Source organism: Chanos chanos, chromosome 3, assembly GCF_902362185.1.
Source record: "Chanos chanos chromosome 3, fChaCha1.1, whole genome shotgun sequence".
Lineage (NCBI taxonomy): Eukaryota > Metazoa > Chordata > Actinopteri > Gonorynchiformes > Chanidae > Chanos > Chanos chanos.
This window is the reverse complement of record NC_044497.1, coordinates 5,092,501-5,104,199: the sequence shown is the minus strand read 5'-3', so window position 1 is coordinate 5,104,199 and position 11,699 is coordinate 5,092,501. Positions and strand designations below refer to the sequence as shown.

The 11,699-nt window shown below is 48.8% G+C and overlaps 2 protein-coding genes across 2 annotated transcripts in view; one reads left to right on the top strand and one right to left on the bottom strand.

Annotated features, from left to right (window-relative positions):
• Positions 1-378: 378 nt before the first annotated feature.
• rnf6 (ring finger protein (C3H2C3 type) 6) lies at positions 379-8,188 on the bottom strand. The gene is made up of 4 exons (XM_030769922.1): positions 8,157-8,188; positions 6,447-6,602; positions 5,518-5,640; positions 379-2,300 (listed from the first exon to the last, which is right to left on the bottom strand). The coding sequence occupies exons 2-4, from the start codon at positions 6,592-6,594 to the stop codon at positions 487-489; spliced, it is 2,085 nt and encodes a 694-aa protein (XP_030625782.1). The 5' UTR covers positions 6,595-6,602; positions 8,157-8,188; the 3' UTR covers positions 379-486.
• Positions 8,189-8,967: 779 nt separating this feature from the next.
• Positions 8,968-11,699, top strand: part of cdk8 (cyclin dependent kinase 8) — a 10,637-nt gene continuing 7,905 nt past the window's right edge. Inside the window, exon 1 of the mRNA XM_030769925.1 lies at positions 8,968-9,218. Within this exon, the coding sequence (XP_030625785.1) occupies positions 9,091-9,218 (128 nt within the window). The 5' untranslated portion in view covers positions 8,968-9,090. The remainder of the gene's footprint in view (positions 9,219-11,699) is intronic.

Sequence of the window (11,699 nt, the reverse complement as noted above, 5' to 3'; positions counted from 1 at the left end):
ATCTTGAGTCCAATGATAGATCTGACAAATCTATTTCGTGGAAAGAGGCCCTTGTCATTAATGAGACTTAAAGAGTGAGACAGTTTAGCTGTTGCAGCTGCTAATATTTCTAGCTCTGTGTATGTTAGTCACAAAATCTATTGATGTGACTCCTAAAGCTTGAAGTAGAGAGGTCATTGAGAGGAGATGAGGGGGGGGAGGCGGGGGGGGTTAGAAAAAAAAGGGATGAAAAGAAACAAAAGACATCTAAAAAAATAAAGCTTTGTTAATTCTCTGCATTACAGTTTTGTTTGTTTTTTTCATTACGGCGTTTGGTTCTACGTTCGGCTGATTACCAGGGAGCTCAATGACTGGGAACATTGAAGCGTTATGTACAGACGCCACCTAGTGGCCAGTACAGTCAGTCGGTCTGTCAGTCGGTCTATCAGTCATGCGGGGCAAGGGTGGGGGGGGGGGGGCGGGGCCGGCCGGCCAGCCAGCCGTCAATCAGTCCTGGTGGCCGGCGAGGATTGGCTGTCTGCAGATGGGGCAGGTGTTGTTTTCGGAGAGCCAGCGGTCGATGCAGTGGATGTGGAACTCGTGCGTGCAGGGCAGGCGTCGCAGCTTGTTGCCCTGCGCGTACTCGTTGATGCAGACGCTGCAGGCGCGCCCCTGCTCGGCCTCCAGGCTGGCCTGGCCGTACGTGCGCGTGGCCAGATTGTCGATCTGCTCTTTGGTGAGGCCGCGCGGGTGCTCCTCGTCCTCCTCGTCGTTGAGGAGGAAGAAATGCGCCAGCCGCAGGATCGGGAGCGTGCCGTTCTCCACCAGGTTGTTTGTGTCTCTGCTGCTGGCCCGACCTTCGCCGCCGCCACCGCCGGCCCCCGCCACCTGAACTTGCCCCCCTTCCTCAGGCGACCCCGTCCTCTCGGACTCCGCCCCACCGTGGGCCGCCCCGACCTCGTTGCTGTGGATACGGAAACCCTGGCCGCCGGAGACGTGCCCTACCTCCTGGGTTGGCGAAGCGTTCTCGGAGTTAGCCTCGGTTTCCATGAGAGAGCTGAGTTCGCCAAATCCGGTCATGATTTGACGCAGGATGGAGCGTAACGCGGTGGAGCTAGGTTCGCCAAGGCCGGTCTCAGAGATGCGACGGAGCGGGATCCGGATGGTGCTGACGTAGGTGCGGATGCCCGCCCGCTCCGAACGCGAGATGGTGCGACGGAAGCCGCCGCTGTCGCTCTCGAAAGTAACAGTGTTCTCCGCCGCGCGTGCACGGGAACGCGTGCGGCTAGCGATGCTGTCCCTGTCGCGGTTCTCGCCCGGCCGGATGCGCCGAACCTGCAGGTCCAGCATGATGGTGGGGTGGCGACGCACCCCTGCTCCCGCGCCCGAAACCGGCGTCTCACCCTCCTCCTCTCCTCCCTCCGGCACGGGATCCACGGCAGCAGCGGTTTCTGCTGGCGCCTCGCCAGTTTCCGTGGCAACAGTTGTAGTTCCACTCAGTTCGGTGGCTGGGGTATTACCGCCAGGTGCGGGGTTAGCATTTCTGTCCAGAGGAGAGCGGCTGCGTCGCGAGGACCGGGACTGCCCCCCCGCGCCTGCAGACCTGCGCACACGGCCGCGTGAACGAGTCCTGCTGCTGCGTGGCTCGCGCCCCGCCGGCGCCCCCTGGGGGCCCGGCTGAGGCTGCACGCGGGGGCAGTCCGGCCTCTCGTCCACTTCCTGCCCTTCCCCTGCGTCATCAGAGGGGGGCGGGGCCTGAGCCTGACTCTGTCCTGCATTGCTGTCCTGCCCCTGTTCCAACTGTTGTGAGCTGGGTGGGGTTTGTGGAGGGGGAGGGGCTGGTTGAGGCGGGGCCAAACTCCTCCTCACATTCGTGGGAGGGGCTTGTGTTACTAGGGGGGAGGGTAAGGTGGGGGCCGTACTACTGCGAGTACGCCGAGCTTGTGCCCTTCTGCCCAGAGTGGGCCGGGCGGTGGAGTAAGGGGCGGATCTCGGTGGCGTGTAAGGGGCCGTGCGTATGGAGGAGGAGGAGGAGGAGGAGGAGGAAGAGGAGGAGGAGGAGCCAACCGGAGGCGGGTTTATAGACAGCTCCGTGGGATCGGGCGAGTCGCTGTGCTCCCCAGGTTCGGGTTGTTCGTGGTTTATGTTTATCTCCAGGCTGAAGCGGAACTCGCCGCTGTTGGGGTTCGTGCGGCTGACGGCGCGCCAGGTCTGGTTGCCGCTCTGGCCGCTCCGGGTGGCGTTGCCCGTGCGCCGGAACGTGTTCAGCCACTCGAGCAGAGAGTCGCCGTTGGACGCGTCCCCGCCAGGCTCCACCGCGCCTAAAACACAAAACAATGCAGGGTTTCCGCTAGGATTGCTTTTCTTGCCAGTCCGGCGTCCGCAAAGAATTTATTTTACCGGACAAATCTCTGAAAGGTACGGGTCAAGTTTCAATAACAGTCTATGTTACAAACACAAATATGATGATGGAGGCCTACACCTAAACTGATGAAAGAATGACAACGATCTCAAGTCAGGTTGACTATTTAATGAACAGCAACGATTAAGCAAAATGAACAGGAGGCCTGGAGAATGAGCAAAATCTCAACATTAGCTGCTAAAATGCAGGCTTATTACGAAACATCTGCAACCTGTAACATCTGTAGTCTGTTTGAAAAAAAAAAAAATGGCTAGGCCTACATGACATCGAACGTAGCCTGTAGGCTAACATTTTATTTTCTCCTTTCTCTGCTGCCCACTTGAAATCAAACGTGTCCAACGTGTATTTGCGGTTCGCAGTGCGAATAAGCCGCGTCACTCTCTCTTCCTCCTCCTCCTCCTCCTCCTCCTCCTCCAGATGACTTTACGGCGCCATCTTAATCGTATCAGCATTGTTACCGGACATTTTAATTTATTGGCTTTTTATCAGGCAAAAAAAAACTGATCATTATCAGCTTAACCGGAAACCCTGAAACAACGGCATTGTCATCTCGGCCGCGCTTAGTGCTCGGTCTCCGCGGTCGAACTGTAAACTATAAGAGCGTGCTAATGGACGGCCCTGCTCCTCTGTTTCTATCTTTCTCTATCTCTTTTTATGTTCCTGTCTTTTCCCTAGGGCTTGCTCTCAAACTCTTCAGAGACACTCATAACGCTCTCACAAAGCTTTTTAACACCTTGTGACGAACACACTCAACATCCTCAAAGATACCGATCTCCATAAACGCAAGATTATACATCACCCATCACTCTAATCCCAGCCCATACGGTCTCCTCTGCACCTCAGCCCATACTGTCTCCTCTGCTCCTCGGCCTATACTGTCTCCTCTGCTTCATCAGCCCATACTGTCTCCTCTGCTTCATCAGCCCATACTGTCTCCTCTGCTTCATCAGCCCATACTGTCTCCTCTGCACCTCAGCCCATACTGTCTCCTCTGCTTCATCAGCCCATACTGTCTCCTCTGCTTCATCAGCCCATACTGTCTCCTCTGCACCTCAGCCCATACTGTCTCCTCTGCTTCATCAGCCCATACTGTCTCCTCTGCTTCATCAGCCCATACTGTCTCCTCTGCTTCATCAGCCCATACTGTCTCCTCTGCACCTCAGCCCATACTGTCTCCTCTGCTCCTCAGCCTATACTGTCTCCTCTGCTCCTCAGCCTATACTGTCTCCTCTGCTCCTCAGCCCATACTGTCTCCTCTGCTTCATCAGCCCATACTGTCTCCTCTGCTCCTCAGCCCATACTGTCTCCTCTGCTTCATCAGCCCATACTGTCTCCTCTGCACCTCAGCCCATACTGTCTCCTCTGCTTCATCAGCCCATACTGTCTCCTCTGCTCCTCAGCCTATACTGTCTCCTCTGCTTCATCAGCCCATACTGTCTCCTCTGCTCCTCAGCCCATACTGTCTCCTCTGCTTCATCAGCCCATACTGTCTCCTCTGCTTCATCAGCCCATACTGTCTCCTCTGCTCCTCAGCCCATACTGTCTCCTCTGCTTCATCAGCCCATACTGTCTCCTCTGCACCTCAGCCTATACTGTCTCCTCTGCTCCTCAGCCCATACTGTCTCCTCTGCTTCATCAGCCCATACTGTCTCCTCTGCTTCATCAGCCCATACTGTCTCCTCTGCACCTCAGCCCATACTGTCTCCTCTGCTTCATCAGCCCATACTGTCTCCTCTGCTTCATCAGCCCATACTGTCTCCTCTGCACCTCAGCCCATACTGTCTCCTCTGCTTCATCAGCCCATACTGTCTCCTCTGCTCCTCAGCCCATACTGTCTCCTCTGCTTCATCAGCCCATACTGTCTCCTCTGCTTCATCAGCCCATACTGTCTCCTCTGCACCTCAGCCCATACTGTCTCCTCTGCTCCTCAGCCTATACTGTCTCCTCTGCTCCTCAGCCTATACTGTCTCCTCTGCTCCTCAGCCCATACTGTCTCCTCTGCTTCATCAGCCCATACTGTCTCCTCTGCTCCTCAGCCCATACTGTCTCCTCTGCTTCATCAGCCCATACTGTCTCCTCTGCACCTCAGCCCATACTGTCTCCTCTGCTTCATCAGCCCATACTGTCTCCTCTGCTCCTCAGCCTATACTGTCTCCTCTGCTTCATCAGCCCATACTGTCTCCTCTGCTCCTCAGCCCATACTGTCTCCTCTGCTTCATCAGCCCATACTGTCTCCTCTGCTTCATCAGCCCATACTGTCTCCTCTGCTCCTCAGCCTATACTGTCTCCTCTGCACCTCAGCCCATACTGTCTCCTCTGCTTCATCAGCCCATACTGTCTCCTCTGCTTCATCAGCCCATACTGTCTCCTCTGCTCCTCAGCCCATACTGTCTCCTCTGCTTCATCAGCCCATACTGTCTCCTCTGCACCTCAGCCTATACTGTCTCCTCTGCTCCTCAGCCCATACTGTCTCCTCTGCTTCATCAGCCCATACTGTCTCCTCTGCTTCATCAGCCTATACTGTCTCCTCTGCTCCTCAGCCCATACTGTCTCCTCTGCTTCATCAGCCCATACTGTCTCCTCTGCTCCTCAGCCTATACTGTCTCCTCTGCACCTCAGCCTATACTCTCTCCTCTGCTCCTCAGCCCATACTGTCTCCTCTGCTTCATCAGCCCATACTGTCTCCTCTGCTCCTCAGCCCATACTGTCTCCTCTGCTCCTCAGCCTATACTGTCTCCTCTGCACCTCAGCCCATACTGTCTCCTCTGCTCCTCAGCCTATACTGTCTCCTCTGCACCTCAGCCCATACTGTCTCCTCTGCTCCTCAGCCCATACTCTCTCCTCTGCTCCTCAGCCCATACTCTCTCCTCTGCTCCTCAGCCCATACTGTCTCCTCTGCTCCTCAGCCTATACTGTCTCCTCTGCACCTCAGCCTATACTGTCTCCTCTGCTCCTCAGCCCATACTGTCTCCTCTGCTTCATCAGCCCATACTGTCTCCTCTGCTCCTCAGCCCATACTGTCTCCTCTGCTCCTCAGCCCATACTGTCTCCTCTGCACCTCAGCCTATACTGTCTCCTCTGCTCCTCGGCCCATACTGTCTCCTCTGCTTCCTCACCGCTGCTGCCCTCCTCCTCTCCCGTCTCGCTGTTCTGAGGGCGTGGCTCGGGCCGGGGCTGGGAGGAGACGCGCTCCTTCGCTCCGTCCAGGCGCTGCCGGAGCTCCTCCGCCGTGACCTCCCCTTTAAACGAAAAGAGACGGAAGGCGGTTAGAGCGGCCATTGGCGTTTTAGGTCAGTGCCTGTCCCGGTGACTCATTCTGGGATTTGGCGTGTGTGTGTGTGTGTGTGTGCGTGTGTGTGTGTGTGCGTGGGTGGTTGTGTGTGTGAGTGTGTGCGTGGATTACATGTCAGTCACAGGCACTTGTGACTTCCCCCACCGTATGAGGGAAATGCCAGACTGAGGGTGAGTGTTAGGATAGAATATTAACAGCGAAAGGTGAAAGCGAAAGGTTCTTTGGCATGTGGGAAAAAAAAAAAAAAAAAAAGTACGGTTTGCATGAAAAGAGGCTGCCTTCTCTTTGGTGATAATCTATGAGTAATAAGGCAAGCAGAGATAGATAGATAGACACACACACACACACACACACACAATCTTTTGACATTTTTATCTAAGGATCGAGGGTCAGTGAAGTAAAGCAGCGTCTGGGTGATCACGATGAGTGAGTGATTAACCGAGTGTCAGAGCGGGGTGAGAAAACGACAGACAAAAAAAAAAAAAAAAAGAAAAAAAAGAATACGAATCAAAAGAGCGGCCCATGAGAGAGCGAGCAGACAAAACAGGGATTAAACTAATGGGTGTAAGAGTGAGCAAAGGAATGTGTGAGTAAGCAATTGAAGGTGGGTGTGTACATGAGTGCGTGTATTTGCGTGTGTGTGTGTGTGTGTGTGCGCTTCTCTGTGATCTGCGTTGAGCATGAGTGTGTGTCTGTGTGTGTGTGTGTCTGTGTCTGTGTTTGTTTGTGTGTGCACGTGAGCATTGTCTCTACCAGGCGTGCCCAGCAGGTTGCTGTCTCTCATTAGCCTGTACTCCTCCTCGCTGAGCTCATTAATAAAGTGATAGTAAGCCTCCTCCCTCCGCAGACGCTCAGCCTGCTGACGACGCTCATCTCGCCCGCCGGGAGGGTCCATCACCATGGAAACCGCTGCTCGCCACAGTCCGAGAGACACACACACACACACACACACGCACACACGCACACGTACACACGCACACAAACACACACGGAGGAGACACCAATGTTAAAGCAAGACAGTGTTTCCTAAACGTACTTGCTCACGGTTTACATCACGGTCGTCTTCTCCACAGTCTCCACAGTCTGATGAAACCGACTGTAACTGCTAGACCTTGTTATTCATCAACTCACCCTTGTTCCAGTTTTACTCCAAGACACATCATAAAATCGGGACACAAGCCAAAATGGACCCGAGTCAAGTCACTTCTGACTTAACCCATCTAGTTTTCTCTCAGATATTATTTAAGGTGGGCTGTAACTACTCAACAACTGCTATGTCTCTACTGTGTATCATCTCCTGCTGTGGTATTACTATAGACAGTGCTTTCTTAAGACAGTACATGACTCTGTTCTTGTTACGTTTGGAGATGGTCAGTGGTTAGTGTTGGGTGTTGTCTGATGATTAGAATGATGTTAAATGATGATCCGATCATTTTGAGGGTATGCAAACCCCTGGGAGAAAAACAACCTGTTAATGTATTTCAAAGAATCGTTACTTGTTTATAATGTTATCACACAAATAGGCCCATTTCAAACCCTTTCTGAAGATAAACCATATAAATAATATTGTATCAGTGGTTGCCATCGCGTTCTAGAAGAAAACCGGCATCCTTACATCAAAGAGAAATCACTATATTTCGCGTTGACTGCATGAGGATGCAATTACCGCAAACTTAAACTGAAACCTAGATATACCCGAACCGATCCAGACGAGCGAAGAATGAGATTTACTGTTTCATTTCACGTCATAACTCTATCAAAATAGCCACCATTTGAGAAACTGTTCGACAAGATGTACGCCAGCAGCTCTGTGTTAGCTAACGAGCGAATCGTGCTGACAGCTGAAAGACTGGCAGGGACATACAGATGGATTTGACAATGGCGACAAGGCGATCGGGGAAACAATATCAATGCCATATTCAACAATAAAACAATCTCGTTACAGTATACCGTACAGTAGGCCACGATGAGGAACGCTAAGCTGCGGAGCAACAAAACTGACGCTGTCACCTTTAGCTACCAATCACCGACCCGGGAGCCATCACTGACACATCGACTGTCCATACACAAACGTTCGGAGGAGGGACATGACAAAGAAACGTCGGGCTCCATGCAAGCTAGCTGTCTAACTAGGAGACAATAAAGAAGAGATTTTTGTCATTACATCACAACAAAATGAAAACCTCTTACCATTTTACAACCCGTCTCAACCCATTCACTGGTTATACACAGATAGAGGGAGAGAACGAGCTGTTATTTTAAATGCGCAACGCATTTGTTAGAGTCGATAGCTAGCTGATTTGCTAACTGCTGGCTAAAGAAAGATTTTGACAATCGTTAAACGCGATGTGAAGAATGGTCATCGATACATAAACACAATATACAATATTAAAAACGTCAGCACCATGTTCAGTTACATCAGGCAGCGGTGACAACGCCATAAATAGGCATTAATTTAGGTACCTGAGACAGCAGCTGAAATATAGACGAGTCCTCTTCCCTCTTCGCTCTGATTACAATGTAGCCAAGACAAGATGGGACCAGCTGAGCTAAACTCTTAGTTGTCCGACCAACAACTTTTCCACATCAATCCGTTCCCGGTAAAAAGGGCTCTTCAATTTTATCACCCTGATTTCTGTTGACGCGACAGTATATCTTTACACTAATATGATTTTTAACAAACGAATCGCAACTTTTCACATTTTCCCCGCATTTAATAGGAAGGACGTAAACAAATCAACATTTCCAGATTTCAAAATTTTATATTAAAATATTAGGTTAGAGTAAACAAGAGTTGTAATTAGTGATTCTAGGTGATTAGAGTGATTCTAAGATGGAATGAATTTAGCCGAGCTAATTACGCTGTTTGAATATTTTAAGTGTTAAGGATGGATGGTATTATGTGTGTAATGCATCGATGGAAAGACCACGTGTAAAATATTTAGAAACTGTCCGAGAAGGCCTCGTAAACAAGTAAAGAAAATGTTGTGGTCCTCTGTTGATTTACAAAGGGTTAAAATCCACGTGGTGCGCCACAGCCGTCTCCAGCGCCTCACATTTCCATTCCTTTCTTATGTTAGCGGCTTTAACGACGCTTTGCGACACTGCCGTGCGTGGATGCACAACTCTCCCTAGTGAGATACCGGTTGAGAGGCGCAGTTGCAGGAAAATATTAGAGAAAGGGACAGATATCTCTATAACGCCGGGCCTTTCAGAGCAAAATAAACCCCTGCACCCTTTCGATACCTAAAAAACGAGATCGTAAATGTGGAATCTGGGCTGAATTCAAAGCGACGCGAGGGAAGGCAACTAATTCTCTAAACGGGGCTTGAAAGAAGTTGCCTCCCTAGCGGCGCTTTAAAGGGAAGGAACAAATTTGATCACAACAACAGTGAAAATGGACTATGACTTCAAAGTAAAGCTGACTGGAGAGAGGGAACGAGTCGAGGACCTGTTTGAGTATGAGGGATGTAAAGTTGGACGGGGGACCTACGGTCATGTGTACAAGGCGAAGAGAAAAGATGGGTGAGTTTAATGGACTAGTTAGCAGTAGACCGAGGCCTTCCATTCCGTTTGATCCTTCCTTTGAAATTTAAGAGCAAGGACTCAGTTTTCTAGGCCTGTTTGTAAGCTGCATTTCGCAGTCAATTATCACTGGGTATGCGAGACTCGGATTGATGTGACGGATGTTAAAGCCAGTTGTGTCGATACGTCAGCACCTGAAAAATGGTTCCAACGACCTGCATAACAGTTCTCGACTCCTGTCCCTTTGCGTCGTAACAAAGATGTAACGTACCGTTGACAGATTAACGAATTAAGATGATCAAAGAAAAAAGAAAAAGAAAAAAAAAAGAGCCCTCTATTCGAAGCAAACTTTTTCTTCGTTATTCAACACTGATTATTTGGTTTTGAGTCCCTCGTACTCCCAAAGCAAAAACTTGCGTTGTAAGCTAGCTGCCCTCAAGAGGTTCTTTTGTGCAGGAAGCATCTTTAATCGCTAAAAAGGGTAGTACAACAACTTAGACGGAAGAAAAGAAACAACGCTTTTAGATATCGCCGTGGAATTTAGGGTGCAACAAATTTAAATCGGTAGTTTCAGGCCATCCTGAAGTCTGTTGACCTCAGTCAGGTGCGCCGAATTAGCGGAAAATGCCGCTAATGTAACCTTTCGGACGCTTAGATTATGCTTCTTCAAATGTTACGTTTTCGTCAACTGAAATGTATGTTTCAGAACATTGTTCATCACGGTGAAGGAGGTGTTTTTTTTTTTTTAATTATTGGATGAATATGGTTCTCTCATTATGAAAAATGTGAGTTGTGTACAAATGTAATGTACGGCATTTGTCTTTTCGAACTATAAAGACTGCAGATTGGAGACGCACGATGTATAGTCTTTGCTCTGATAAGTAAAAAGGTAAATATTGTGACACATCATGTTTATAGATGTGATAGATTAGTATTTTGAAAGACAGATCCAGCAGAACTTTACAAATCGATCTGTTTGATCAATCTGCACTGCCGTGGTTCACTAAGCTGACACGACACAGCTGTGCAAACCATGGCATACAGTATTTGACCAATTATTAGAAGTATTCCAGTTGCGGTAATGGTATAATTAAATACCACTTCTAAGTATTAAATACACGTGTGATATATGCACTGTGTGTGTGATAATTAAATGATCACAGTTGTAAACCATAAAAAAACCAAAAAATATTAGCCTGTCACAGCTCTTATCTTATAATAGAACTTTTTTTTTTTTTTTTTAATTCCACCCAAAATCTGGTTCGGGTTGTCTGATCAGTGTTTATACATTCAGAAGTATGAGATTAGGGAAAAAGTTGACCAAAGCCTTCCACTGAAATTAAGATTTCAGTTTAAGCAGTGAAATTGAATCAGTTTTGTTAGGACTCAGTCATAGGTGGCCTTAAAAACAACAACAACAACAAAAAAAAAAACAACAACAACAAATAAATTCTCCACTGCAGTGTTCTATGATCTCCACAAACCCCTGAAAACGATAAGCAGGTCAGACTTTGTGAATCGTCGTATTACATTTATGTTACAGTGTTGGTCAGTATGAGTGAAACATGTTGAAATGTCAGGATGATAAATATATATTACAACATTAAATTAGCAGAGTGATAATCCGTTAAACCATCTCTCTCTGTGGTCCCTATGAAGAATTTATGAAGTCCTTGCGTGGTTCTAGTCCTGATCCAGGATTTATGTGGTTCTAGTCCTAATCCAGGATTTATGTGGTTCTAGTCCTAATCCAGGATTTATGTAGTTCTAGTCCTAATCCAGCACACCTGACTCTGCTTTCCAGGTAGAAGCCATGGTAATTTGAGTCAGGTATGCCAGATTAGGGCTGGGTCTGCCCAGAGAGAGAGAGAGAGAGACTTTATTCATCCTCCCTGGGCAAAAATGTAAACTAAAATAGTATTGGACACAAAGAACTGATCAAAGTACTTAAATTAAAGCACTTATCAAAGTGCTGTGAGATGTACATGCTGTGATTGTAGTCTCTTAATCACCTGCTCCGGTTCTAAGTTATTAGTCTTTTTTTAATAATCACTCGGATCGCCTGAGTTGGACGGCCATTTAAAACGGGTGGTTTAGGACATTATTCGTCTGGTTGAGTAGAGCTGAATGCTTGCGTTGTTTCACTCAGACTGTCAGAGTTAAGGGCTACATCCTGCTTAGGAAAAAGATGCTATTGCCCAGTCAGACTGACCGGGCATTGGTGTTTAGTTGATAGCTGATTGAAAAAAATGTCTGGACTCAAAGGCCTTGCAGAGTTTTTGCACCTCTGATTTCAACCAATCCAGTGGTCTGTTAGGAGGAACTCAACCAATCCAGTGGTCTGTTAGGAGGAACTCAACCAATCCAGTGGTCTGTCAGGAGAAATTCAAGAACACACACACAGCAGTCAGTGTAAGGTTTCAGTGCACCACAGTTTTTGGCCTGATAGTTGGTCACTCATCAGAATGATCTTTTTTTTTT